The following is a 27539-nucleotide window of genomic DNA, read 5'->3' as shown; positions in this document are numbered from 1 at the left end:
TTTTCAAATACATGTGTGACTTGGGGTTTAATTTTGCCAGTTTCTTGGAAATGTGTGTCAGGGGCCCTGTAATCTTTAATGTGAGGGGAGATTCTTGCCACTCAGCTGGGAGTGAAGGAAGCTTGGATGGCAGCATTCTCTCATTGGTAGGGCACCGGAGTGGGAGTTGAGAGATTTCATTTCTCTTCCTCACTTTTCTTAGCGATCTTGGGCAAGCTGCATCTCTGTACCCCTGTTTCCCTTCCCATCCTTTGCCTGTTTGTCTGTTCATACAGACAGTTCTTCAGGGTAGGGGCTGTCTGTAACTATGTTCGTATAGTGCCTAACACAATGGAGCCTCAATCTCAACTAGGGCATCTAGGCACTACTGTAATATAAAAAAACAACAAAGGGGTTGTAGCAATAAAATTACACTTTTCTCTAGCTAACCGCTCAATTCCAGAGATTAACTTGGGTTGACAAGAAAGGGAGCCATGAAAAATGAGCAATTGGTGGTGATGGGACACACTCACCTCAACTATTCAACACCTCTTCTATATTATTAGTTCTATTATCCAGGCACCTATGAGCCCCAGTCATGAACCGGGACCCCATGTGCTGTACAATACAGGACAAAAGGACTGTCCCTGCCCAAAATTGTTTACAATCTAGTGCAGTCCTAGGACCTGGAATGAGCTAGTCTGTGATAACCAGGATTACAAAGGTACTAAGGCCCCTAAAGATGCAGATAGGCACTCAATGGGATTTACAAAAGTGCCTAAACAGGTTAAGCACCTAAAGTCATGGGCATTAAGCACCTAGGGCAGCTATTGAAAATCCCACTAGGTATGTGTGCATCTTTCGGTGCCTTTGTAAATCTGGCCCTAAATGACTGCTAGAGTGTGATGGTTCTACTAGGGAGGACGTAGCTATTGTTTGTGGTGTCTGGAATGAAGGTTATTGGTAGTTCACTAGCAGCAATCCCTATCTCTTCAGTGTGTTCAGAGCAGCCATCACACCCTCCCTCAGGAAATTGTGCTTTAAACAAACCAGATAGAGAGCTCCATCGCAAAACTCATCAGTCTACCCTTCCCTTGGATGTAGTCATGAAGGAGAATTACCCATGCCTCGTACTTCCCTCATTAGTCTTTGTGTCCACCGAAGGTCCAGTGGAAGCAGTTCAAGACCAGATGCAAAGAGGCAGTTTAAATAATCTCAATCCTGGAGTAGTCTGCCTGTTTGGTCTTTGGCTTCTTTGGGAGATCAACTTTCCCTCCAAGGCCTTCTGGAGAATATACAGGATTTGATATTCTGTGTTGGATTGGACCCTTATGTATTATAGTTTGTGTTTACTAATACAATTTATTATGGAACTTGTCACACCTTAGTGGAATTTCACTAGCTTTCTACCTAAACCAATTGTTCTCAAATTGGGGGCCGAATTGTATTGAGATATCATCAGGCATATCAAGGAGATCTGCAACACTTGGCATTAATTTGACTTAAGTAGGAATCAGGAACTGACATCCTCACGACAGAAGTGGCAGTCCAGGAATACCAAAGAAGAGTAGTAGCTATTCTGTCATGTATGGGCAGGAGCATTAGTTGCTGCCCCGTTCCTATACAGTGGGATATTTTTCTGAGATGTGGAGGCTGATTGTTTCATTGCATAACTCTGGGTAAAGAAAAGAGCAGACTTTAACTTCCAGTCATGCTGTCACCGTGTTTATTTAATGGATGACAGTCTCTTTATGGGAAGAGGGATGGGGAAGGATGTGTCTTGCTAACTTTAATATTCAATGCTTCTTTATCAAAATCCAGAGAAGAGTGCACACAGTAGGCTTTATTTTGCCACTGGTGAAATATAACAGTTTTACCAAATCCGCCTAAAAATATCTCACTATAAACAATGAAGGGCCAGATTCTCAGCTGGTGTAAACTGGCATAATTGGTATTAGGCTTATGCCTGTTTAGAGCAGCTGAGAACCTAACCAGACAGGTTTGAAGTGATTCTTTAAAGGAAAATATATATATTGACATGTGGCCATATTTTCTTCCTTGTTATGTCTGACTATCTGTTTGTTTAAATAAATCATCCTATGTCTGCTTTTCCCTGGGTTTTGCTACTAATATTAAAGATGGCCATGCCCCATCAGCCTTCCCACAGCCATGGTCATGTATCAATACTGCAAGATAAAGTTCATTCCTTTCTGTATACGCACAGTGTTATGCAAATAAGCATTACTCAGCCTCCTACATTGTAGGAAAAGTGTGTGTGTGTGTGTATCCATGGGCATATGTGTGTTTCTGAACAACCACTTTAAAATAATTGCATATTCCCGAAGGTCTACATAGTATAAAGAGGAATTCCTAGCACAACACCAAAGCATAAGATACATTTTTAAAGGTAATCACAGAGGTGCTGACAGTCAGCTGGCTTGTCTGAAAGCTATAATACCACTAGCGGATCTTTGATTAAAATGTAACTACAACAAACAGAACCTCTGCACCTCTTGAAAAGGCTTTGAAAAACCTTTCAAACCAGGCTGAGGTTACATAAAACTGAAACTGACCGACTTTGCAGCCAACCATCTTGTGGTAAATTAGCCAAGTGGGCTTTTTTGCTTTTGATTTCAGTGTATGTGAAGCACCAGGGTAAGTCTACTTCTTTTAAATGGATTAATTCACTTTTATAGTGTGCATAAACTGTATATAACTTTGGTAATTGTCAGCGTATTTATTATAGATACTCTAGCAGATCAGAACAAGCAAGCCTTTATCTGCACACAGGTAAGGCATGAACAAAGTAACATGAAAAGAATTTCAGTAGTTTGGTCGTTTTTAGGTGGGAAGTACCATAACTGGATTTAGTAGGGGACTGGGAAGCAGGGACTCCAGGAAAGCCAGAATTTCTAATCTCTGCTCTGCTACTTACGCACTAGCAAATCACTTAACTTCTGTGTTCAGTTGTTCCATCTGTTAAATGTGAATAATACTTTTATCAAAAATCAACCTTCCTTCCAGGGCTTAGTCGTTGATGTAACACGTTGAAGAGCTTTGTATATTTTCTAAATATTATTTTCCAAGGACCATTCTGTAATCTGATCACTCATCAAATACATATTAATTGATATGTAGGAATTAGTAATGGGCCAGCATTCATCCCTGGCTTCCTTCTCTGCTGAGCCTGGGATAGTGGGAGTTTGTAGCTTAGATAGGCAGCCCAGTGAAATAAAACAGGAATTGAAATGTATCTGATGGTGCTCAAGGTAGCAAGGAAAAGCTGTAGAAACAGTGGCCCCATACAGCAAAGCACTTAAGCACAATGGTTCATTTTAAGCCTGTGACTAGTTCCATCCAAGGATTAGGGTCAAAATGTATCTGATCTTGGTTCGTTAGGGGATAGTGTTCTATTGTTTCAGGCTTAATTTGAAACAACTATTGTTCCTAATCCTGTTTTTATTCAAGCAAAATACCGATTGGGAATACCCCTGAGTAAGGATAGCAGGATCAAATTATTATTGGTCACATACATGAAGATTTAGACAATTTCTTAATCAGAAATGGTGTTATAAATATTCATTTAGGGCTCAATCCTACTCCCATTCTAGTCAATGGCAAAACTCCTATTGACTTGTGTGACACAGGATTGGTTCTTAAAATATTAACAGATAAATCCCTTGAACAATAATCGCTTTCCAGAAGTCTCAGTCAGTTACATGGTATTTTGAATGAGATCTCGCGCTTACTGTACTTTCAAAATTAAGATAATGAAAAACAAATTCTTATTAAGAGATGGGCACAAAAATGTGTATGTTCCAATGTATGTTGCTCTTGCGCTGTATGTTCATTTTTGTGTAGCTGGACACCTTCAAACTATGGACAAGAGTATATTCGTGTGCTTTATCCTCCTGGGCACGGCGATTCAGAGCAGCCAGGGATGCTACTGTGAACATTACCCCTGGGGATCATGGTCAAGCTGTTCAAAAACTTGCAATTATGGAACCCAGACCAGGCAAAGGTAGGTGTGAACTACCATATTGATTTTACCTCTTCACTTTTCTGTTTCAGGTAGACTGTTAGGAAAATATCACTTTGGGGTTGGCAAAGCTAAAAATACCCAAGGACTTGCAGTATGCTGTGTAAAAAAATCCTTATTTTTCTTTTGGAAGTTGTTGCATCCATAACCTATAAGGAAAAAAGAACAGTTGGCCTGTCCCAGTCTTTAGATGATGAATATCTTTAGATATGAAAAGTTTAAAATCTCATCACAAAGTACATTTAAAAAATTGAGATGTCTCCAAGTGAATCTTTCTTGCTCACGAACCTTGTAGTGAGGACATAGAACAGCCCAATATTAATTTATTCTGGTAATGATGGGTTCAGTCCTGCATTGCTCCAGTAAGCAGTATATATATGACTGACACACCATCATCCAAGCCAACTCCGGAGTGATACTGATGAGCTTCACAGAGTACTGCACTCCTTGGCTGGAAGGTCCGGCCATTGCAATGCACTGCCTTTGAACAGGTATAAAGGAGTCAAACTTGGCAGTCTCAAAAAAGCTTGTCCCGTAAATATTGAATTCTGCATCAGTGTTTTAATTCTGCAACAGAAGGTAAATCGTGCCTAACTTCAGAGGTACAGGTTTCCTTGTTACATTGGTATATCATCCAACTGGATTCTTCTCTTTCTTTCCTACACAGAAGCCGCTCCTTATCTCTGGGTATTAAAATCTGATCTTTTTCTGTTCGCATCTGCTGGCACCTTGCCATAGAGATGGACCCGAATCAAGACCCCTGTTCCATTAAACCCCTGAACACTGAGGAAGTTTGGATGGGTTGGATCCAAATTCACAACTGTCCCTAATCATTATAGTGATCGGAACCCAAAAACTTCAGATGTGAATATCTCCCACCCCAAAGTTGGAAGAAGCTCGACCCTGGATCCAAACTTTGAAGCCAGTTCCCACTTTTAAAAAGGGCTCTAACTAAATTAATCATTTTAACTTTTTACATTTTAGGCAAATAAAAGTGGATGATTATTATAGAAAAAACTTCTGTGACCAAGTGTGCACAAAGCAGGAATCCCGGGCATGTAACGAGCAGGCATGTCCTATCAACTGTCAGCTTGGAGACTTTGGTCCTTGGTCGGAATGTGACCCGTGTGTTAAAAAACAAGTAGGTGAAAAATAAATTTGATGGGTGAGTGTGAGGAAATGTGACTGTTATATTTGCATTTCAGATACTGAACCACATGGCAAACTGATTTGCACAGTCCAAGGGAACAGGGGAAATCAATAATAAATTGGCATCAGGGCAGGAATAGGAGGGAGTCAGTTAAAAGAAACAGCTTAGAATAGAGAGAGAGGTAACATGTTGGGATACCACAAATCATTGTCACACACATGTTGATACAAAAAGGCATCAAATCTGCCAAGTCTCCTTTCTCAAGGGGTAGTGTCATTATTAGGAACAAGTCTCCCATAGATTTTGTAAATTCTGCCATCAAATTAACAAGTCTCTTTGGGTCACCCCAAAATGGCAGAGCTGTATGAATATTCCACAGTATTTGTCAATACATTCTAAAGTGGGGAATAATTACATTGATGGGGTCAGATCATCCACTCTAATGGGATTTTAAAAAAAGATAAAAAGAGTGCAAATACTATCCTAGTCTGGCAGTGGGAATTAAGACTGCTTCTTTCAACATTCATTCCAACTCTGCTTCTAAAGGCAAGATTTTCAAAAGTATTTAGGCACTTAATTAAATCTTTAAGGTCAGATTTTCAAAGGTATTTCAGAATCCGATGAGACCAATCCAGGTAGCTAATTTTTAAGAGAGCCATGCTGCTGAAATGCAGCATGAGTCCAGAAAGCATATAATGGCTTGCCCATCTCATGGATGCCCTGAGCCATGTGGGATTTCCCTCACGGAGGGCAGATTATCTCATTGTGGCATTTTACACCTTCCTCTGAAGTATCTGGTGCTGCCATTGTCTGAGACAGGATATTGGGTTAGATGGGCCATGGGGCTGATCCAGTTAGGCAATTGGTATGCTCTATGGAACTTCAGACATCTATGTGCTTAGATAGTCATGCTTCCTGCAGCTCCTCAGGCTACCAAACTGCTCCACCCATTGGGATGTGTGGGGAAGCAGGGATGTTTTCCTTAGGAGATGATTTAGCTCAAGTGGCATTTGTGTGGAGAAGGTGCTCTGCCATCAGTCTGCCCCATCTTCTCTCTAGAGCCAGGCAGAGCTGGTACAGAGAGGGACAGCAGGAATCGAGAAACACAGCAGCAGCCCCACATACAAACACCAGGAGCTTCAGGGAGCAATAACTCATATCTTCACTGTGCATTTTTTTAAACTGTACAGAAAAGGGGTACTGGAATAATTTGTAGCGTGGGGGTGTTCAGAACCACTGAACCAAGCTGTAAAGCCTGTATATGTTGGAAACCACTTCAAGCCAGGGGGTGCAGCAGCACCCCTAGTATCCCTAGTTCCAGCACCTATGGTACAGAACCCTCAGCCTCTCTTGTTTACTCAGTTTTTGTGTAGAAACATGTATATGAAATACTGCCTTGTTTTTAATCACATAGATATTGACGCAGTGTATTTTTCTGTTTCAAGCTAAAAAATTGGCTTGCCTTGATAATCTACTCCACCCCACCCTCATACACGTTCCCCTCCAGCCTTGTACAAATCTCTCTCTGGTCTCTGGATGATGCTTGGCAGCTTTATATAAATGACCTTAAAGACAGAAGGGTGTGATTTCCAAAACAAATACAAAGATGAGACTAAATAAATTCCAAATGATTGGAAAGGATGACTTGGGCTGAGAGATGGTGCATAGAACTCAGCATAGTTAATATAGTAATGCAGTTATGGATCACAAATAATCACAAACAATGAAGCCTAGAAGGAAACATAATCTTGACTGCAGACAAAGACACATAGTGGGTCTGATTCTGCTCTGCCTAACCTTGGAGTTACACCCATGCAACTCCAGTTCTAGTCAGCAGCAACCAGCTGTGTATAGCTCTGCCCACTGCTCATTAATACTATCTAGCTAGTGAACAGGTAAACACAAAAATAACCCTTTGTTTTTCCTCTGTTTCCTTTCAGTTTCGTGTGAGGTCCTTGCGGCGCCCATCTCAGTTCAGGGGACAGGCCTGTACTGAACAATTGGTGGATTCCCGGAGATGCTTCCCAACTAAACTTTGCAACATAGAGGAAGTTGACTGCAGGACTAAGTTCCAGTGTGAAAATGGTAATGGTGCTATTCACTCCATAACCACTAAATCAGATGTTCAATCAAAATAATAAAGGTAATAGGCTACTTATTTGAAAAATGACATGCTGTATGTACTCTCCAAATCCTTTATATGCATTTGTGGATTTTTGGAAAGAAGTTAAAGAGAACGGATTGCCAAGGCATTTATGTGCAAAATAGGAGCTTTATATCTTTGTGCTGCTTCCTTCTGTCTTCATTGTGTCTGCAAGAAACTTGAGCCAGGGCAGATTGTGGGCGTGAGCTCTGTTTACTGAAGAACAGCAATGCTCTAACAAGAAGAGATTCTTTGCATGGGTTCCTCTGTATGTGTACATGGCTCTTTAGAGTTTTAGGACTTGTTTTGTACCAGTTTAACTAAACTAGTGCAAAGTTCTGGGTGGACACTCTTAAGTAGATTTAAAGGTGGCTTATGTAGGTTTAGCTTTGGCCTGTTCCTCAATTAAAATAAGCCCGAGTTAAACCAAAGAAAGTATGTTCACATAGGCTTTTGGCAAATCTTAAGTTAAACCAGGGCAATTCTGCATGTGGACGACCATTAGAACAAGAGAAGCTGCTCCCAACTAGAACAACGAAGGCATTTCTGTTATTTCCTTAGAGTTCTTTTCTCCCTGCAGACTCATACCCCCTAATTATTGAAGCATTAGAAACCTCTCTGTCTTACCCTCATTCTAATGGACAGAGCTATCGTATGAAAAATATTTTTGCTTCTGCGGTTTCTCTGGAACAGGTCGCTGCATTGCCAAAAGTTTGGAGTGCAATGGAGAGAACGACTGCGGGGACAACTCAGATGAAAGGGACTGTCGGCGGATAAAGACGGTGTGCAACAGGAGATATGAGAGCATCCCCAGTGTACAGTTAATGGGCAATGGGTATATTGCTTTTGCTTGCCTTTTTCAGGTTATGGTGGTTTTTATCTCATTAACATTTACGTAAATGAGGTAGTTACTATCTGAAGGCTGCACTGGTACATTAGTGAATCCAACTGCACCAAATACCTGGTATCTTTTTATTAAGAATATCAAAAAATTATAAGAATGTAATTAAGCACAGAGGCACAGCATTGCCTTGTTTCCTAAACAGGATGCAATAGAGAGAGCCATCCAAGCACTAGTCTCTGGGGGGTCGGGGCCCCCCCATGGGTCCTCTTGGCAGCCTGGTCTCCTCACATCAGAAATGTGCAGTTACATTGTGTCTGAGCCCTTCTGTCGGTTGGAGAATGTTTCCCTAAACATCTCTTGTTCTGCACTACATGTGAATTTCTTTGATTAGATTTTTACCCAACATCATTTAAAGTTATGTTTTGTTTGCTACTGTCAGCTGAAAAGAACAATTTTGCTGGGTGACTGTATGCAACTCGCTCTTCTGCCATAGAGTGCTTCTAATCCAGAATTGAATCCAAAGACCCAGAGCATAGCACAGAGGGGATATATGTGCAGCCTCTTCAAACATTACAGCCCTAGGTATTCCAGTTCCCCAGTGATGGGTGTGACATAGGGTCCTGGATCAATACAGAGAGAAAAGTGGGAAAGTATAGGTGCATTTTTGAGATGCATTCTTCATGAGTTCGGAACTCTTGTAGGAAGAATTTCTTTCAAAGCATCAACATAAAATCCATTAATTAGATCCTTAGTTGATGTAAACCTACATTCTCTTCAGCTGTGTTGATTTACACCAGGTTTTAGCCCTATTATTTTTCCATGTCTTTTTAACTTCTGAATATTACTTTCTTTCTAGTTTTCATCTTCTGGCTGGAGAGAGCCGAGGAGAAATCCTTGATAACTCATTCAACGGAGGAAAATGCACGACTGTAAAAGGCAATGACACAAGGAAATCATTTCGTGTTCCTGCAAATCTTGAGACTATCCGCTTTCAGGTACTGTCTGAGGAGTAAAGCCACTAAACAGCTCTGCTATGAGATGTCCATATGAGATATATGGGTGTGTTAAGCAGTGATATATTCTAGATTATGACTCAAGAAAAGTACCTAAGGGCTATGACCAGGGTACAGTAACTCCTCACTTAACGTTGTAGTTATGTTCCTGAAAAATGCAACTTTAAGTGAAACAATGTTAAACAAATCCAATTTTCCCTTAATATTTAATGTAAATGCAGGGGGTCAGGTTCCAAGGAAAATTTTGGGGGGCAGACAAAAGGCATTATATACTTTACAGTACTGTTGGGAAGTGTCCCTGGCTTACTCCACACAGGCACAGCTCGCTACAGGCAAGGACACTAGGAAGCACCTTCACAGCGGCAGCTTCCCCGGAGAAGAACAGGCGCCGACTTTGCCGGGGGATGCTCCAGGCCTGCCTCTTCCTGTCCCCGCTCCACTCCTGGCCCACCTCTTCCCACCCCCACTCCACCTCCTCTCCGGAACAGCCGCATCCCCACTCCTTACCCCCAAAAAAGTCCTAAGCACCGTCAAACAGCTGTTTGGCGGTGCTTAGGACTTTCTGGGAGGGAGGGGGAGGAGCGGGGAAGTGCCGCGTCTCCACTCCTCCCCCTCCCTCCCAGAAAGTCCTAAGTGGGGGAAGCGCTGGGAAGGAGGCGGAGGAGGCAGAGAAGAGGAACTTGTGCAATGTTCCCTTGTAAAGTCACTGCTCTTCCACAGAATCTTACAAGCAGTAGACAGAGCAGGCAGCCAAACAACGTTATAAGGGAGCATTGCACAACTTTAAACGAGCATGTTCCCTAATTGAGCAGCGATGTAACTTTGAAACAACGTTAAGCAGGAGGACGTTAAGGGCTGGTCCACACTACCTGCCCAATTCAGCGGGTAGAGATCGATCTTCTGGGATCGATTTATCGCGTCTCATCTGGACGCGATAGATCGATCCCAGAAGCGCTCCCCCGTCAACTGCGGAACTCCTGCTCGCCGAGAGGAGGAAGCGCTGTCGACGGGGGAGCCTGCCTGCGCCGCATGGACCCGAAGTAAGTAAATTTAGTTTGATATAGGAAAAGTCGACTTCAGCTACGCTATTCTCGTAGCTGAAGTTGCGTTTCCTATATCGATCCCCCGCCCCAGTGTGGACCTGCCCTAAGTGAGGAGTTACTTTACATCACTTTGGAGACAGATCACTACAGATCTTTATTGATATCAATGGCAGCTCTGTCGATGGAATAAGGGCAAAGTGTGCAACAAGGTCCACGCGATGGATGAGATCCACATTGCAGATTTTGTCCTAACTGCGGCCATATCTTTTATCAGTGACACAAGAGGTGTGATTGCACAAAGACCACACTTCCAAAGGCGCTATGTAAAGAGTTTAACTGGATTTGCATGTACACAGCTTGTAGATTTAGTAGCCATCCAGGTTCAAGTGTAGAAGAGTGCAGAAATGTTTAATTATGGGAGAAGCAAATTGTTTTGCTCCATGTCTCTGCAAAGCTGTCCTCATGACATAGTGAGTTTTCATCCACCAATAGAGATTAGCAAATTAGAGAAGGTTTCGAGGTTTGTGCTGTATGTATATCTGGATCTATATATACACGTATACAACATGCTTTGGGCTGGAAAGGTCATTGGACCAGAATCTCCCTCTTAGGTTCCAGTGCTTTGTAGTTTGAAATAGGCTAGAGATTCTATGAGAATAACCTTGCCCATAGTACTCCAGTTCTTTCCCTCCTGCTCCCCGCTTAAATCAGAGAGCGGAGCAGTGTGCAGAACAAGAAATGGACAAAAACCCAACCAAACTAACGTGAACTGAACTTTTTCCCATTTCCCAAAATGTTTTATTTTGGATTTGCTTGTGTTTGGGCTGAAAATGCGGATCATTTCTTATTTTACGCAAATCAGTTGTCTCATCCCTTGTATGTACGAAGTGACTTGCAACTGCAGAAGGTCTGAGCTCCTTTGAATAGCAACAGCTTTGAAAAGCATATTGAAAGTGGGAAATAGTTAAGGCTTTTCAGACACATTTTCAAAGTCTGACACGTCAGTTGCACTTGAAACTTTGTACATTCAAATATGTATTTGATATATAAATGAATAACTGCATGCAAAAACACCCATTTGACCTATTTTCATATCCAAATGCCTTTCTGTGCATATACCTTTTGCACATTTTAACCATCAACTTCTAAAAGCAGTCCCTGGTGTAATGAATGGACTTTTTTTTGTCATTTTGTCAATTGTTAAACATTCAAATGTGTTGCTCCCAGAAAATTTTAGAACTTCATGATTTAATAATAATCTAATGAACAACCCTTTGGGTGAGCTTGTTTTGCATTTCTGCCTCTCTAGGTGGAAAATGAAGAGGATGATGTGGCATCGGATTTCTATCAGGATATAATTCCCCTGCACACTGAATCTGCTAGTGATAGTTCATCCACTGGCTCTGGAAGAAGCTCTTCTGGGATCCCAGGTCTCTTCTCAAGAAAGAGACGTGTAAAAATCACATCATCTTCCTCCTTCAGGGAAGCCATTGAAGCCTCATATAAAAAGGTATAATAAACTAGATCTCATATTCTATTATTTATTTCACTCTCCATCTGTTCAATTCCAGGATTGGCAGATCTTCAAAAGATTACATTTTATAATCAAGCTAGCACAAAATACTTTTCTATGCTAATCAGAGAAAGGAAAATGGGTACTCAGGGATGAAATGATTGTCAAACCCAGATTACCTCTTAGTTTAAGAATAGGCAATTTTGTTCACTTGAGTGAAATATAAACATTGTTTTTTCACACATGGGTTATCACCTTGCCCTTTAAATGACTTCTAGGAGATAGATCCACATTTTATACCCAAAAAATTCCATTGGACTTACATATAAATAAGAATTTTTTCTTCCTTATGCCACAAGAGATACCTATAATATACCTTTAAACACATATAACTGTGTGGAAAAGTACCATGTCAAACATCGTAGGATACCTCTCTTCTAAGAGTATATCAGAGTTGAGACTAACAGGTCAGGTAACCCAACCCCTCACTCCAAGCCCGCACAGTCGGTTGAGAAAATGGCCCAGAGGAAATAAAGTATAAAATCACAAATCCTGTTTGAAAATATGGGAATAAATCCACATTATTTTTCACCTCTGGTTACTCTCGCCTTATAATACCAGAGTCTTGGAACTGTCAAGTTATTGGTAGTCTATCCAATAGTTATTGAACTAGAGCATACCTTGATTCAAAGATTTCCAGTGATACAGAATCCCTGGTAAATTGTCCAATGGTTAATTACCCTCACTGTTTTTTTAAAAATAGCACCTTATATCTAATCTGAATTTGTCTAGCTTCAGTTTCTAGCAAGTGGATCGTGTTATATATTTGTTGGCTAAACTGAAGAGCCTGCTACTATCAAATTTCTATTTCCTGTGAATACACTTATAGACAGCAATAAAGTCACCCCTTGACCTTCTTGTTGATAAAATTAACTAGATTAAGCTCCCTGAGGGTCTTTCTATAAAGCATTTTTCAAATCTTTTAATCATATTCATGACTCTTCTCTGACCCCTCTCAAATTACATAACATTTATTACTTGTCCTATTCTGTATGTTAAATTTAGGGAGAGCCGTGACAAAGTTATCTAGCTTTCAAAGGCAAAAGCAGAATATCTTTAAGACCATTCCTTGTGAATTAATTGGTTAATAACTGCACAGCTCTTTGCATGTTCAAAATGCTATACAATGCTAAGTATTTCCATTATTTTTTATCACTGAACTCCTACCCTGCCAATGAAAAGGAACATTGCTTTGAGACCAATTGATTGTCAGGATGTACCAGAAGTATTTGGCAGGTCAATAACTGCCTGTTCTAAAGTCCATTGAAATCAACAGAGAGACTCGTTCTGATTTTAATGGATTTTGGATTAAGCCCATTTGCTTTGACAGGTGATCCTGGTACACTGGGCAGCCGTTAACTGGTTAAGATTGAGTTTGAACTACTTAATTCAAGAAACCATTCTCCACAAATACAGGGTAGTTATCAATGTGTAGCACTTTTCTTTGCTACTTATATATGTATTTGAATCCAAAATGAATGAACACAAAATCACAAAAATGCTGACATTAGCATATCAAATAAAACATGTGGCTTATGATGTTTTAAATAAAAGGATAATTTCCCCCCCCAAAATGAAAAAAAATATTCATAGTTGTTTTTAATGTCTGCAGTGAAGTGATAAGCTTCTTCCAAAAACTATTATTTTTTCATAACTTAACAGCTGCCAACAATCTTATTGAGTGGAGAGGGAAGAGTTTAATAAGAATGTATCTGTATGGTTTTTCATGCATAAAGAGTAAACAGGCACTTCTTTTCAGCCAGAATGTCTGTAATCTTAGGTTAAGAACCACAGACCAAGAAAGAACAGAAGTAAAGTCCCCACCAGAGAGTACACAGTGTGTGTTTGCCATCTCTGACAGTCTGTATTGAACTGAATGCAAAATGACTGCTGGCCTCTGCAGATCAGAGACACCTTAGAAATTTAACAGGACAGTACACAACAGAGAAAACAGAGAGCATAGTTAAATATGCTACAGTAGTTGCTGCTTCTAATCATGATTAGAGTGGTGCAAAATGCTAGCAATGGATCCAGAAACCTACCTGGCTTTCTGGTTTCCTTACAAGATTGTCAGAAGATTGTCTAAGATTCATGAGTGTTAACATAAGTTTTAAAATTTAACCTAGTTTGAGAAATCCTAGCCAGTTTCTTTCACAATGGAATCTTTTTTTTTTTTTTTTTTTTTAATTTAACATGTGTAGTATGGTAGTTCCTAAGGGTCGGTCAAGAGTGGGGCCTCATTGTACAGAGCAGTAGACAGTCCCCGTCCCAAGAAGCTTGCAGTCTAATAGATAAGACAGACATAGGGGGAGGAAAGGGGTAAAACACACAAGCACAGTGAACAATGTGATGGTGGCAACTGTGTCATGTTAATTCCAGGATATTTGGGAGGGGGGTTACTTAAGAGGGGAGCAGCTAAATGGAAAGGGAAGGAATTAGGGCAACAGGGCAGGGGAGAAGAGCATATGAGGGGCAGGAGTGGAGTGAAGCTCTGGTAAATAGACTGGGAGGGGAGCAGAAGATTTGGAGTGATGAAGGGGAGCAGGGGGGTTGGAGCAAACAGCCCGTCAGATACAGGACACAGAAAGCCCAGTCAAAACTGTAGAAAGTTCTCTGGATGTCTGAAGGTCCCTGCTTTGGCTGCTTCTGCTCCTACCAGCTGGAGTCTCTGGCCAGCTCCTCTCTGCAGTTTTCTCCTATGCCCAAACTGGGAATGGGGGGGAGGGAGAGGCACCACCTGGGTCCTAGTGCCCCCAGAGTGCAGGGGGTCACCTCTGCACTATTGTTGATCCAAAGCAAGTAATGGGGACAGCGGTGGCCCCAACTTGGACCCATTTTCCCCCCTCCCCACCAGGGCAACAGTCCCTGCTTTGGTTGCTTCTGCTCCTACCGGCTGGAGTCTCTGGCTGAAATCATGTGAAACTCATGGGTTCAATGTACAAACAGGTGAAACGCAGTCGTTTTGACTTCACTTTGAGTTTGTCCTTATTTAAAACTCAGGGGGATGAAACAGTATTGCTTGAAATCAGAGAAAATATCCACATGTAAATTGTATATCCCCTTCTCAATCAAAACTGCCAAGTTTCACACTGGCCAATTGTGCTTGCCTGGGGTTACACCACAGTCAAGTAAGTAGATTATGTATACTTTAATTGAAGTCATTGAAGTTTTATTCATGTAACTGAGCAGAATTTGGCACAATATCTTATTAAATAGTCTACCCCAACCAAGACAAATATTTGTAATAATATTTAGTGCTGATATTTAGTACTCTAAGGGATAAGTTTACTACTGGCATAAGTAGGTTTTACTGATGTCATGAGGATCTCTACAGTTTTATAGGGGAAGCATCTGCCCAAAGATAATTAGATTTAAGATTTCCAAGTTGCTAGAATGATTAAATATCTTATAGTGCCAAAAATTCTGAGCCTTTCTATGTTTGAATGTAGTAATTATTGGGCAGATATTAAATTTCTGGGAAATTGTTCTGCAAAGAATTGCTTGTCACAGGCATTTAGAAATACATTTACCAGTAGAAAATGCAGATATGTGATACACATGTACAATACAAAAGACAGCTGAATTGGACACAATTAGAAAAAATATGCTTTTTGAGCCAAGTGAAGGTAAGAACAAAGATGCAAACATTCAGTGGAAACGTGTGAAAAGTACCTATGCCATTCATGGGTGGATAGTACAAAGCCATAGAGAAAGTCCAAGAAAAGTCCTAAGAAATACTAGGGAAATGAAATTTTTGGCTAAATCCTGATGTTCTAAATCATGCAAAATTCCCATTGAAATTAATGCACATTTGGCCTGACAGCATTTAGGCAAATATTTTCAGAAGTGGCCACTCATTTTGGGTGCCCTGCTTGAGACATCTTATTATCAGAGTTGCTGACATGAGTTCCCGTTGAATTCAGTAGGTACAAGATCAGTTCCAACTTCAATAGGAACTTGTGCTACCAAGGGTCAGTTTGAGTATCTCAATATGTCCTTAGCAGAAATACAAGTGGTATCTCTTAGGTCATTTATTTCAAATCTCCCTGTGACTGCGATGTGAAACATTAGATGAGCATCCTGGAATTCAATGCAAACTCTATAAAAGGAGCTAATATTGTAATAAAATTGTGACTGGACAACTGTGGGAAAGGGGAAACTGAGATCCAGCCGGGGTTACCCTTCGTTTCCCAGTATCTCTTGGTCTGTGCAGGGGAAACCCAATCTGGAGTCATCAGGGCCCACGCATCTCCCTTCCCCACAACCCCCATCACAAGCCTTGTGAGCTCAGGGACAAAAGAAACTACTGAGAGGAAAATTAGCAGCAAAGGGAAGCAGCTGAAGCAGGAAGCTGCAGCTTCTGATTATGTCATCAGTGCCACTTTTCATGTTTTTTTTTTTACTCTGGACATTCTCTCCCATCTACTGATTTGTTGTTGGCTCCAACACCATCCTGCGCCCTCCCTCAAAGTCTCTTCTTTTCAGCTTCATGCACCTGCTTTCCTCTCCCTCCCTACCTTTGTCTTTCTATTTAGCTAACAAAATCCCAAGCATGCAGAAACTGTGAGTCAGGTGCCCTGAAATCGTGAGACTGGTTTTGGAATCATGAAATTTTCAAAACCCAGTTTTGTTTTCTTTTTCTTTGCCTTCTGGTTTCTGATCCCTATGGGTGCACTTGCTTTGTGGTTTCAAGCTTTTCTCTGCCACCCTACAGGCTAGAAACTTAAAAGCCGAGATTCTGACGCAATGTCTTGATTCCAGCTGTGGCTGTAAAAAAACCACCAAATACTGTGAGACTCATGATAAAATCATGGGAATTGGCAACACTGACCAAATCCCCTACCTCCCAAAACCACCCTGAAAAAATTAAAATTAAAATTAATCACGGAACTAACATGATAGTTGCAAACCATGGCACCTATCACTCTGCTTGCATGTTACATTCCTTCCTCCCAGCTCTGTTTGCCATGTCTATGGGCTGTACATTCTTCAGAACAGGGACTGTCACTTATTCTGTGTTTGTACAGAATGAATGAAAGGGTCCTGAGCTCAGTTGTGGTCCCTACACACTAACATCATACAAGTAATAATTAATAAGAATACTTTTTGTCTATTTGTCTATCATGCAATGAGACATATCCTCTAGAATGTAACCAAGTGCTTGTAGTCTCAAGTGGATTGATCTCAGGTTTCATTTGTGCTAGTTTACCCATGACCAAAGAAACATAATGTATTTGCCCCTTTTTACAATATACAAAGGGAAATGAACATATTCTCAGTCTTTTTGCTTCTTGTTGTGAACCAGAGAATAAGGGTATTTAGTGTCTCATTTTTTCTTTCTTTCTAGAATTCCAACTTTATTAGGGTCCATAAAGTGATTGCAGTTTCAAACTTCACAATGAAACAGTCAGATCTGCAGCTTTCAAATATCTTTCTAAAGGCACTTAACCACCTGCCTTTGGAGTACAACTATGCTTTATATAGCAGAATTTTTGATGACTTTGGGACTCATTACTACGCTTCTGGATCAATGGGTGGCACATATGACCTTCTTTATCAATACAGTGCTGAAGAACTGAAGAATTCAGGTATGTAACTTTGGTGAGAAAAAAACCCATATGATCTATTTAGTATATATATATATTCCTATCATTCTGCTAATAGTGCCTGTGAGAAAAGCACTGCCCCATATTTTCATGTTTTAGCGTACACAACTCAGTAATCCTATATGGCTCTCACATAAAATAATGTCTAACCTCACAAACTTACGTAGGTCTAGGCTTTACCAAGGGAAGTGATGGATTCTCCTTCTCTTGATGTCTTCTAGAACAGATGCTTTAGTCAAACCCAACTTATTGTTCTCCATGCAGGGGTAAATGGGTGAAATTCTGTGGCTTGTGTGCTACAGGTCAGACCAGATGAACTAATGGTTCCTTCTAGCCCTAAAAGCTATAAACCTATGAAAATTATTAGCAATTACTGTTGGCAGTAAATTCCTTAGAAAGATAATCAAATCATTAAAATGGAGAGAGCATTCTACAAAAGCTGAAAACCTAACTTCTCAGGTTAAAGGCTGTGCTCCTGAGTTATGGTACTGTTAACTTGCGTGGCCACTGCTGGTTAATAAAACAAAGTATAGTCGGGTGCGTCAAGGAAATACCAGCAACATCAGTACATACTTAGACAGGTATGGTAAATATGGCTCTGTCTAACATTGTTGGTATATGGGGGAATAGCCGGATGTCTCATGAAACAACAATGAGGTGAAGGAAGTAATCCACAACACCTAAGTCGTCTTCAGGATGTAACTGGTCGGGATGAGAATCTCAGACATGGAGGAAACTAGTGAGGTGTTCTAGGTGAGGAATGCCATTAAATAGATGTAGACAAAAGGGGCGCCATGTGGAAACTAGGGATGCTGTTTAGTGTTTTGTGTTTAATATTTGGCACTTAATGCCATCATTGCTGTTTAATATTTCCCAGGCTTGACACAGCAAGAATCGACGGAATGTGTCCGGGTAGAAACAACTAGGCGTGTGTTTTTCAGAAAGAAAAAGAAAGTACATACGACGTGCACCACAAATAAACTGACTGAACGCCATGAAGGTCATTGTGATGAGAACTAAGCACTGTGTACTGTTATTTACCATGGGGGATAGTATCTGACAGTTATTAGGGTGAAACCCTAACTTCATTGGAGTCAATGGCAAAACTCCCATCAATTTCAGTGGAGCCAGTTTTTCACCTTGTCTCTCCCAAGTCAAGCATTATGAGCATTGTGGCCCAGATCCTCTCCCTTGTTCCATCCTGGCACATTTTCCCAGCTGAGGAATCCTCTCTCACAAAACTAGTATAGCCATCTCCTATGCTACCTCTCTCCACATTTTCAATGTAAGGCCATGCTGGAGGTGGGAAGGTGACATGTCAGGACTGCTCTGGCAAGCCCGCCTGGTGTATGATCATTTGAGGACTATTACCAGCTGGCAGAGATTAAAGCAGCCCCCAAGCTGCTCTCAACTTTTCCATGGCTGAAGGTGGCACAGAATCAGACAGAGAATCAGGAATCCATAACTAACTCCTCAACATCCCCCCTCTTCTCTGGTGCAACAGAGACTCTACCCTGTGCTTTTAGTGTACTTCAGGTATATTAAAAGAACAGTTTATTTTCTTCAAAGTGTCAGGTAGTCATGCATCCAGCATAAATGGAAAGAACTCTTTGATCATCTCAGGCCAAATATGCCTTCCCTCTCTCATGTGAGTAGTGCCATATGAAAGACAACCAAACTATTGAGATGTGTAAAGAAAGCAAGAGTTGACAATCCTGTCCTAGCCCATTCTCTAGCCAGCATGGATTGTTCCATATGATATATTTTCTACTCATATTGTACTATGTCCTATCTAGTTTTAAATGTCTCCAGGGATGAGGCTTTCATCCCCTTCTTTTATGAGAAGTCCTCGAGATTATTCCACAGTCTACTAAATTTCCCCATTGGGATATTTTCTTTGTGTTCAGATTACATTTTTCTTTCTTAATTTCATAACATTACTCCAGCTATGCTCCTTGGATCTGTATGAGTAGTTTCTCTGCACTGAGTTGTTTACACCTTCAAGTATTAGTAGAAAATTACGAAGGATCCCTTGGTCATTCTTGCCAGAGTCACATAAATGCTAATCGGACTACCACTGTCAGTAGCAAACTTTCCATTGACTTCAGTGGGAGTGGGATGGGAGAGAGAGCAAGAAGGATGACCATCTCCCTACCCTATAATTTGGCACCCCTGTGTCACCAGCAAATCCTATTGGCTCTTCTTAAAAAAACCCCAATCCTTGGAGTTTGCATTGTATGCAATAGAAAAGTTGTGGTTATGTTTTGAAAAACCTTAATTTTAATCTCATTTTAGGATCATTTTTGCAGTCATCTGAACGGTCTATTTCACTGGTAAAAGGTGGAAGGGCAGAATATGCTGCAGCTTTGGCCTGGGAGAAAAAGGGGTCTTTCCCAGAGCATACAGTATTCACAGACTGGGTGGAATCAACAAAGGACAATCCTATTGTGATTGATTTTGAGGTAAGAAAAGAAAGAAAAATACTAGCAAGAAAATAAAGGCCATCATCCTTTAGGGGATCAAAGACTAGATCGGGGTTCTCAAACTTCATTGCACCGTGATCCCTTCTGACAACAAAAATTACAATAGGACCCCAGGAGTGGGGGACCCAAGCCTGAGCCCGCCCAAGCCCTGCTGCCCTGAGGGGATCAGGGGCAAAACCAAAGCCTGAGCTCCACCACCCCAGGAGTGGGGGCCAAAGCCCAAGGGTTTCAGCCCCAGGCAGGAGGCCTGTAACCTGACTCCCGCCGCCCCTCAGACTTCGGCCCTGGGTGGTGGGGCACGGGCTGCGGCCCCAGGCCCCAGCAAGTGTAAGCCAGCCCTGCGACCCACAGTTTGCGAACCGCTGGACTAAGGCCCTTCATTCTTTTTCATCTTGTTCCCTGGAATGAGACTGAGGATTATTTCACATATACAAAATATTTGAGAGAGTTTTGTAAACATTTGCTAGAACTACTTTTTGTATCCCTCAGCCTGTTAAATTAACTCTTAGTACTAGGTGTCCAAATTGAAGGGCGCTGGACAGCCACAGGGAGTGAGGGGAGTCACTGGGCCTATTTTCAGACCTCATTGGGAAGGAGGAGTCCCCTGGAGCTTGGTAGTAGGAAGTGGTTGTTTTGGGAAAGAAGGAAAGCAATGCACTAGCTGTGTGCAGAAAGTTAGCTGACTTCCTCATTGTGCAAACTCCACAACCACTCCTAGTTTGGAAAACATAGACTGTAACTAAACAGTAAATGTAATATTGGTCCCATCACATTGCTCACCCCTGTATATTACTGCATCTCCTGCGAGCGTACATGATCACCATGACTTTGTTTACACCATCTTACCTGGTATGATTTTAAAGTGTATATTGCTAATTCTTTGCCACTTGCCCATTAGGCCCTCACCCGTGTGAAGAGGAAAATATAGATATGGGTGATCTATATGCATGGAGTTTTCATGTCCTGTTAAATACCAAGAAATTGCACCATGAACCACACTCCCAGTATCTTATGCACATAGCTTTGTAGGCTCTGATGTCTTTAAAAAAGATGCATTTTTTTTTTTTTAGCTATTTGGGATATGTTGATGCCCTGCAGCTATCCATAGCAAGAAGTCAATACAGCTAACTCTGTACTGCAAGGAAATTTTCACTTTATCGTTCATTATATGATCCTCTGCTATGTGCTTGTCTTTTAGCTGGCCCCCATCCTGGATTTGGTGAAGAACTTCCCCTGTGCAGTGACTAAACGGCGCAACCTCAGAAGAGCTCTTATTGAATACATGGACATATTTGACCCTTGTAAATGTGCCCCCTGTCCCAATAATGGTAGACCTGTGTTGTCTGGAACAGAGTGTCTGTGTGTGTGTCAGGCTGGAACCTATGGGGATAACTGTGAGAAGCGTGCACCAGATTACAAATCAGGTATTTACAGTAATACCATAATGATGCAAATATGCTCCTTTCTAGCTGCACAATTTAATGTTAAAAGTTAAAGCTGGTTGGAATCTGGAGTTCACAGTCCATGAAATTCCAAACTTTCACATTTCCATTCCATCAGAACAAAATATTGAAATTTCAAAGTTTCCCACCGAGGAAAATTCCACAATTTCATTTCAAACAAATCAAAATGATAATTAGTTTTGACCTTTATGAAATGTTTAATTTCGATAGGTGGAAGTAGTTTCATTTTGATAAGATTAAAACATTTTGTTTGGACTTTGTTGGCTTGACTTTTATGTTATATTATAAATTATGAAAGTTGAGACATTTCATAATTTCATGTTACACTTTTCATGCCATTTCATGAACATTTCAACTTTTATATTATTAAATTATATTTGTATTTTATTTTGTAAATTGGCAATTGAATATAAATTGGCATTCTTTAATTAGTAAGTGATAATCTTAATGAAAAGTGTTGAAGTGGTTTGGTATTTCCTAATGTAATGTGTATAATAAAAAAAATACACAGTTTATTTTTTATTCTGTATTTTTATTATACGTATTACAATAGGAAGTTGCCAATTACTAGACCATTACAAATGACCGGTTACTCCACCAATTACAAAACTAATTAGAATACCAATTTAAAAATAAAAATAAATCAGGCAAGACAGGCAGTCAGCCAGTGGCAAGCCAGCTGGCCAGTGGCAAGCCAGCCAGGGAGCCAGGTGGGGAGCCCAGGGAACCATGGGAGCTGGGTGGGCAGCTAGGGCAGTCCGGGGAGCCAACCATTTGGGAAGCCGGGAAGCCCAGGGAGCCAGCCGCCAGGGAGCCAGCCACCCAGGGAGGCTGCTTACCATGGAGTTTGCTGCCCAGGAATTTGTCAGCCTGGCAGCTGGCTAGCCAAGGACCCTACTAGGTGGGCATGTGGACAACCTTCTCCTCCCACCCACCCCCACCCCCATCGCAGGTGGGTGGGTGGACAGGTAGGAAATCAAGCAGGCAGCCTGCTAGCCTGTCTTCTTGCCTGGCTTCCATCAGAAGTGAAATGTTTTGATTGTATCAAATCAGCGTTTTCTAGTAGAAAACTATTCCAACGGGAAATTTTCTACCAGCGCTAGTGGAAAGTGCTTCTATCAATGTCCTGATTTAATCATATCCATATTGTGAAGATGCATTTTGAAAGTGAAAATCTATATTATGACATATATGTAAATGTGTATATAAGTGTGCAAACTCCTGTTTATAATAGCATCTAATAATCTGGTGTCCAACATGAATCTGTATTTATAATATTTTTAAAATGTGGTCCCTGTACAAGTGAAAGTTTAAGATCCCTGGCTAGATCTAAGAATTACTGCTTACGAACCCCACCTGCAAATTCAGTTTAGTGCTGATTGCAACTCTGCTATTCCAATACTCAGCCTTTTTGGGCAGGGCTAAATTGGGTTTGGGGTTTGTGACAAGGACAAATGCGTACAAGAGTTTAGCAAGGTACTACTGTATTTATTTTTCATTCATGACCACATGAGGATTAGAAGCTAGGTATACAGAAGCCAAAAGACACTAACCCCATGTACTGCCTGCAGAGATATCATCTGTAGATTTAATAATTCATATAAAACATGTTTCAAGGAAAAGCAAACTAAAAGAATTAAACAGAAGATGGGCGAAGGTGATGGCAATTTAATTCCGATTTGGATCTGGAGTAAATTTGGGATTAGGGATATCTTGGCTCTGGAATTCAGGTTAGGAGTTGGATTTCAAGGCACTAACATCTCATGAGCTGTCTGAAAAGATTTCTAGCCTCATGGAATCACCAAATGGCTGCATATATGGTGGAACTAGAAAATAGGCATCATCTGGTTTTGGATATGACCTGGGACCAAAACTGTGTAAAGAAAGGAATATTTAGACTCCCCTGAAATTAAAAGTTCAAATTTGGGTTTGGCCCATCTCTGTTTAAAATGTAACCCCATAAATAACATGTTTCTCTGCTAGGAAACAATGCAAATACTTTTAAATTGTGACTGTTAATCAGCCAGACTTCCTGTTGTATACAGAGTAAGGAAAATAATGCAGGTAGAGTGGATTTGTCAAGTGGCTGGAGTTTCCTTTCATCTGTTCTAGTTGCAGTAGATGGTTACTGGAGTTGCTGGTCTGCCTGGAGCTCCTGCGATGCTGCTTTCAAGAGAAGAAGGACCCGGGAGTGTAATAACCCCGCACCACTGAATAGAGGGAAGCCGTGCCAGGGTGAACGTGAGCAGGAGGAGGACTGTTACATCTCAATGTTTGTGGACAAGTAAGAAGATGGTATACTGGAATTTCCACTTCCTGATGGGTTGGGATTGAAGATGCCTGTTTGGTGACTAGTAAGGATAGGGAATAGTGGAGAGGAATCTCCTGCCTGTGTTTCTGTGGATGGGTCTGTTAGAGGAAAATGTCTGAAAATTGATGCAAATTTGGTTTGGTTTTGTTGTTTCTTCCCAGAGAATTCCAATAGCATTACCAATATGTTATTTTTAAATGTTTTGTATGACTCTGTCTGACGTCATACAGAACTCAGCAGTTTCTTTTCATGGGTCTTTATGCAAACACATTCCTGTCTTCTGAGCTACATGAATTTGGATGTTGCCTCTTCTTCCCACAAGTTTTTGTTTGCTTGCTTTGTTTGTTTGCTTGCTTTTAGGTTTGAATTCAAAATCTCAAAGAGAAATGTGACCAAAACTACTGTGGTCCACCTGGTTCTGCTTTGAAACATGAATTTTGCAAGGTTTCAATGTAAAATCATAAATACAACCCCAGCCTGGGTTTAGTTTCTCATTCAAAGGCTGAGTCTTGAAGAGCAAACTTCATAACCATAGTTCACCACTGGTGCATCTTCTCTGGTGGTCATAACACTGGTAGCAATCAGTGGAAGCTGCAGAGGTGGGACTGGGAGTTGTACTGTCTCTGTTGTAATGACTATATAGGAGATCCTTTACTGAGGCTGTTGGACACATACAGACTCCCTTGGCTACCTAGCTCCATCACTAAGTAAGGTAACATAGCATGTGCTTCCTCATAGCTAGGCTTGGAGGGATTAGATTTGTATTAGTAAATGTCAGTAAAGGTCAATTTCACCGTATACACCCAAACCGACATAAAAATTCCCATCAGTGATAATCAAAATTTACACTTAGGCAAAGTAAAGTTCTATGTGAGAACTTATTAGAGTTTGATTTAAGGATATTTATTTTGAAATGTGATGCTGACAGTTTGTGTTTTAACAGTTATAAAGCTTTACATTTTAAATCTCAATGGCTGCCATTAAATAGTCATCAGGTGTGTCCCCTCCTCCCCCACATAGTTTTCCACAACTATGAAAATTTAGTCAATAAAAACTAAAAAGTGCTTAAAATAAACATCGATATTCACCAAATTGTAAAAAATATTTAAAATCTAGTTCTGCCAAGCCTACTCATATCCACGCACTGGGGGCCTCCTTAGGGCACGTCTTCACTACCCGCCGGATCGGCGGGTAGCAATCGATCTATTGGGGATCGACTTATCGCGTCTTCACTAGACGCGATGAAATCGATCCCCGATGGCTCTGCCATCGACTCCGGAAATCCACCGCGGCAAGAGGCGGAAGCGGAGTCGACGGCGGCGCGGCAGCGGTCGACTCGCCGCCGTCCTCACAGCCAGGTAAGTCGACCTAAAATACGCAACTTCAGCTACGCTATTCACGTAGCTGAAGTTGCGTATCTTAGGTTGACCCCCCCCCCCCCCAGTAGTGTAGACCTAGCCTAAGTCCTTGCCTGAACTAGGTAGTCAGGGAATAGACTTTTGACTACCTTCCGTATGACCCAACCAACTGATGATGAACCCTAACACTGACCAAACAACTTGAGCTCACAGTCACTTCTTAGCAGTTCAGCACCATCTTCTGTCCTCCTTGCCCTGTTTCTCCTAATTCAAGAAAATTAAATGGGTAAAATTCTCTGCTAGTCCAGGGAAGTTATGATGTCAACAGAGAATTTGGCCCAGTATCTGCTCCTCTGTTTCCTGGGCTGCTTTCTGCTAATCTGGCCCTTGTCAGCACATGGTACTCTTTCCCTTAGTTTCAATGGGTTATAGTAGGGGAGTGGAGGAGGAAAGAATGCCCAGCTCCCCCTTGCTTTCCCTGGTTTGCGGGAGCAGTATTCCCTGCCAGCTTCTCCTCCCTCTTGGCTTATGTTGGGAGAACTCTCCCTACTGTTTCAATCTACTTTAACCACTCTTTAGTTTGCATCCTTAACTACAAACTCTTATTTTTCAGAGGGGCTCCATGTGTAAATGACAATGAAGCAAGAAAGGAAGTGGACGTTTTCATTGGTGAACCAGAGTCTGGATGTCTTAAGCCATCCCCACCAGAAAATGGATTTCTCAGGGTGAGAGGGTTGTAACTCCCGGGATAAGGGGTGATGTGCAGGAATGGAGAGCTTCAAGAAGCTCCAGGTTTGACAAGCCTCACAAACTCCTTGCTGGGTTCACAGAACTAATTCACATTCTACAAAACTTTGTTTCCTTTAATTGTATCCAAATATTAGTACATGACACCAGCTTGAACAACTTGATTCCACTTTATTTAATAAATACATTTTTTTAACTGATTAGAAGCTGATATTATGTACCACTGTTTGGGATATAAAACATCACAAAAGCTAGGCTGGCATTAGTGGGTGCACTTTTAAATATAGTTTTTTATTTAAATTTTCTTTCTTACCAACTTTACTCCTTTTTTTCACCAAAGTCTTCTATATTTGGAGGCTTTTTTCCTACTGATTTTCTTTTCCATGTTTTCTTTCTGCTCCTAAAAATCCCTTCCCCTGTCTCTCAATAACTAAATTCATATTTCATCTTCACTTTGGACTTGTTGGGTTTTGGCTACATGGAAGCGATAGGACAAGAAGCAGAATACTATCAGCTAGGTGTTGGAGTGATTGATGAGAACTTACTGCTTCCTCCAGTAAGAGCTTAACAGAAGAGATTGAATATACAAATCTACTGCAAAGAGAAAAATTGAGAGAGATTTAAAAGGCAAGGGAAGCACTATTGCTGAAATACTGATGCATGTCCATGTATGTGCCACAAATGGGTAGTAGAAAATCATGCATATGCAGCACTAAAAATTGTATTTACATTTCTGGGATCAATATTTTTATGTTGACTGACAGTTTCTTCAGTAGACCTTTTACCATAAACATAGAGATAGATCTACTGTATCTTGCATACCTGCTGTGTTAGCAATCATACTGCTGAATAGAGGGCAAGCTACAAGGCTCCCCTTTGTGTAGGGGCTTTCTCCCAATCACAGATCTGTAAAAGATCTCAGCAACAACTAAAACAAAGGATGGGTGAAGGATATAGGACCCAATTCACACAGCATTTTTTGTGAACCCTAGTTTTGTAACCAATGTGCCGATACTAATGGGGTGAATGCAGGACAATATTAGCGCCTGGATGGACAGACAAATGGGATGCATGGCTTTCGCGTCAGAGAAAGGGGAAAAAAATTATGACAATTGCAGTACTATGGTCCTGAGAATCTGTTTCTTATGTCAGTGAGTATTCCACTTACAAAGGATTTGATTTAATTGTAGAATGAAAAGAATCATTATGCATTTGGGGAAGAAGCTGAAATCGCCTGCATGACTGGATATGATCTCATTGGCTATCAGTTCCTCAGGTGTCTACCAGATCATACCTGGGCACAGCAGCCTGTTGAGTGCCAATGTAAGAAAAAGGAGAACAGTTAGGCTCAACAACAAAACTCAGGAGGAGAATATATGTAATAAGCAATAGAATGGTTCCATTTTTAATAAAATAATCTGTAATTGTGTCTTAAGAAGAAATTAATGATTGATAGAAGTTAGAAATTGCAAAAACCTACTGGTTCACCATATTTGTTCCCTTTCCAATGTTCCTATAGCATATTCTATAAACAATAAGATACTATCCTGCCGGGTACTATAGAAAGCCTGAAGACAGATACTTTCTAGTTCCTTTTCTAGTCTGATTTTAAATGTCTTCAGCAACAGTACTTGCATTTCACTTCCAGACCTATCCAAGTGAGCTGTAAATTTTATAACAATCAGATTGAACAAACTAGCATTCTCTGGATTGGACAGACACACAAGTTACATAGGATGAGATTTCCAAAGCAGTCTCTAGGGGACTTACATATACCTTTTCCATTA

The 27539-nt window shown here is 40.9% G+C and overlaps 1 protein-coding gene across 1 annotated transcript in view; it reads left to right on the top strand.

Moving 5' to 3' along the window:
- Nucleotides 1–3857: 3857 nt before the first annotated feature.
- Nucleotides 3858–27539, top strand: part of C6 (complement C6) — a 36018-nt gene continuing 12336 nt past the window's right edge. The window contains exons 1-13 of the mRNA XM_065406812.1: nucleotides 3858–4000; nucleotides 5003–5159; nucleotides 7109–7253; nucleotides 8005–8146; nucleotides 9012–9150; nucleotides 11521–11721; nucleotides 17132–17372; nucleotides 18268–18390; nucleotides 19686–19852; nucleotides 21072–21297; nucleotides 23449–23620; nucleotides 25619–25730; nucleotides 26943–27075. Coding sequence (XP_065262884.1) covers nucleotides 3858–4000; nucleotides 5003–5159; nucleotides 7109–7253; nucleotides 8005–8146; nucleotides 9012–9150; nucleotides 11521–11721; nucleotides 17132–17372; nucleotides 18268–18390; nucleotides 19686–19852; nucleotides 21072–21297; nucleotides 23449–23620; nucleotides 25619–25730; nucleotides 26943–27075 — 2101 coding nt within the window. The remainder of the gene's footprint in view (nucleotides 4001–5002; nucleotides 5160–7108; nucleotides 7254–8004; nucleotides 8147–9011; nucleotides 9151–11520; nucleotides 11722–17131; nucleotides 17373–18267; nucleotides 18391–19685; nucleotides 19853–21071; nucleotides 21298–23448; nucleotides 23621–25618; nucleotides 25731–26942; nucleotides 27076–27539) is intronic.

The sequence above is a fragment of the Emys orbicularis genome, chromosome 6 (genome assembly GCF_028017835.1).
Source record: "Emys orbicularis isolate rEmyOrb1 chromosome 6, rEmyOrb1.hap1, whole genome shotgun sequence".
NCBI lineage: Eukaryota > Metazoa > Chordata > Testudines > Emydidae > Emys > Emys orbicularis.
The sequence above is the reverse complement of the archived record's forward strand: the minus strand, read 5'-3'. Positions and strand labels throughout refer to the sequence as shown.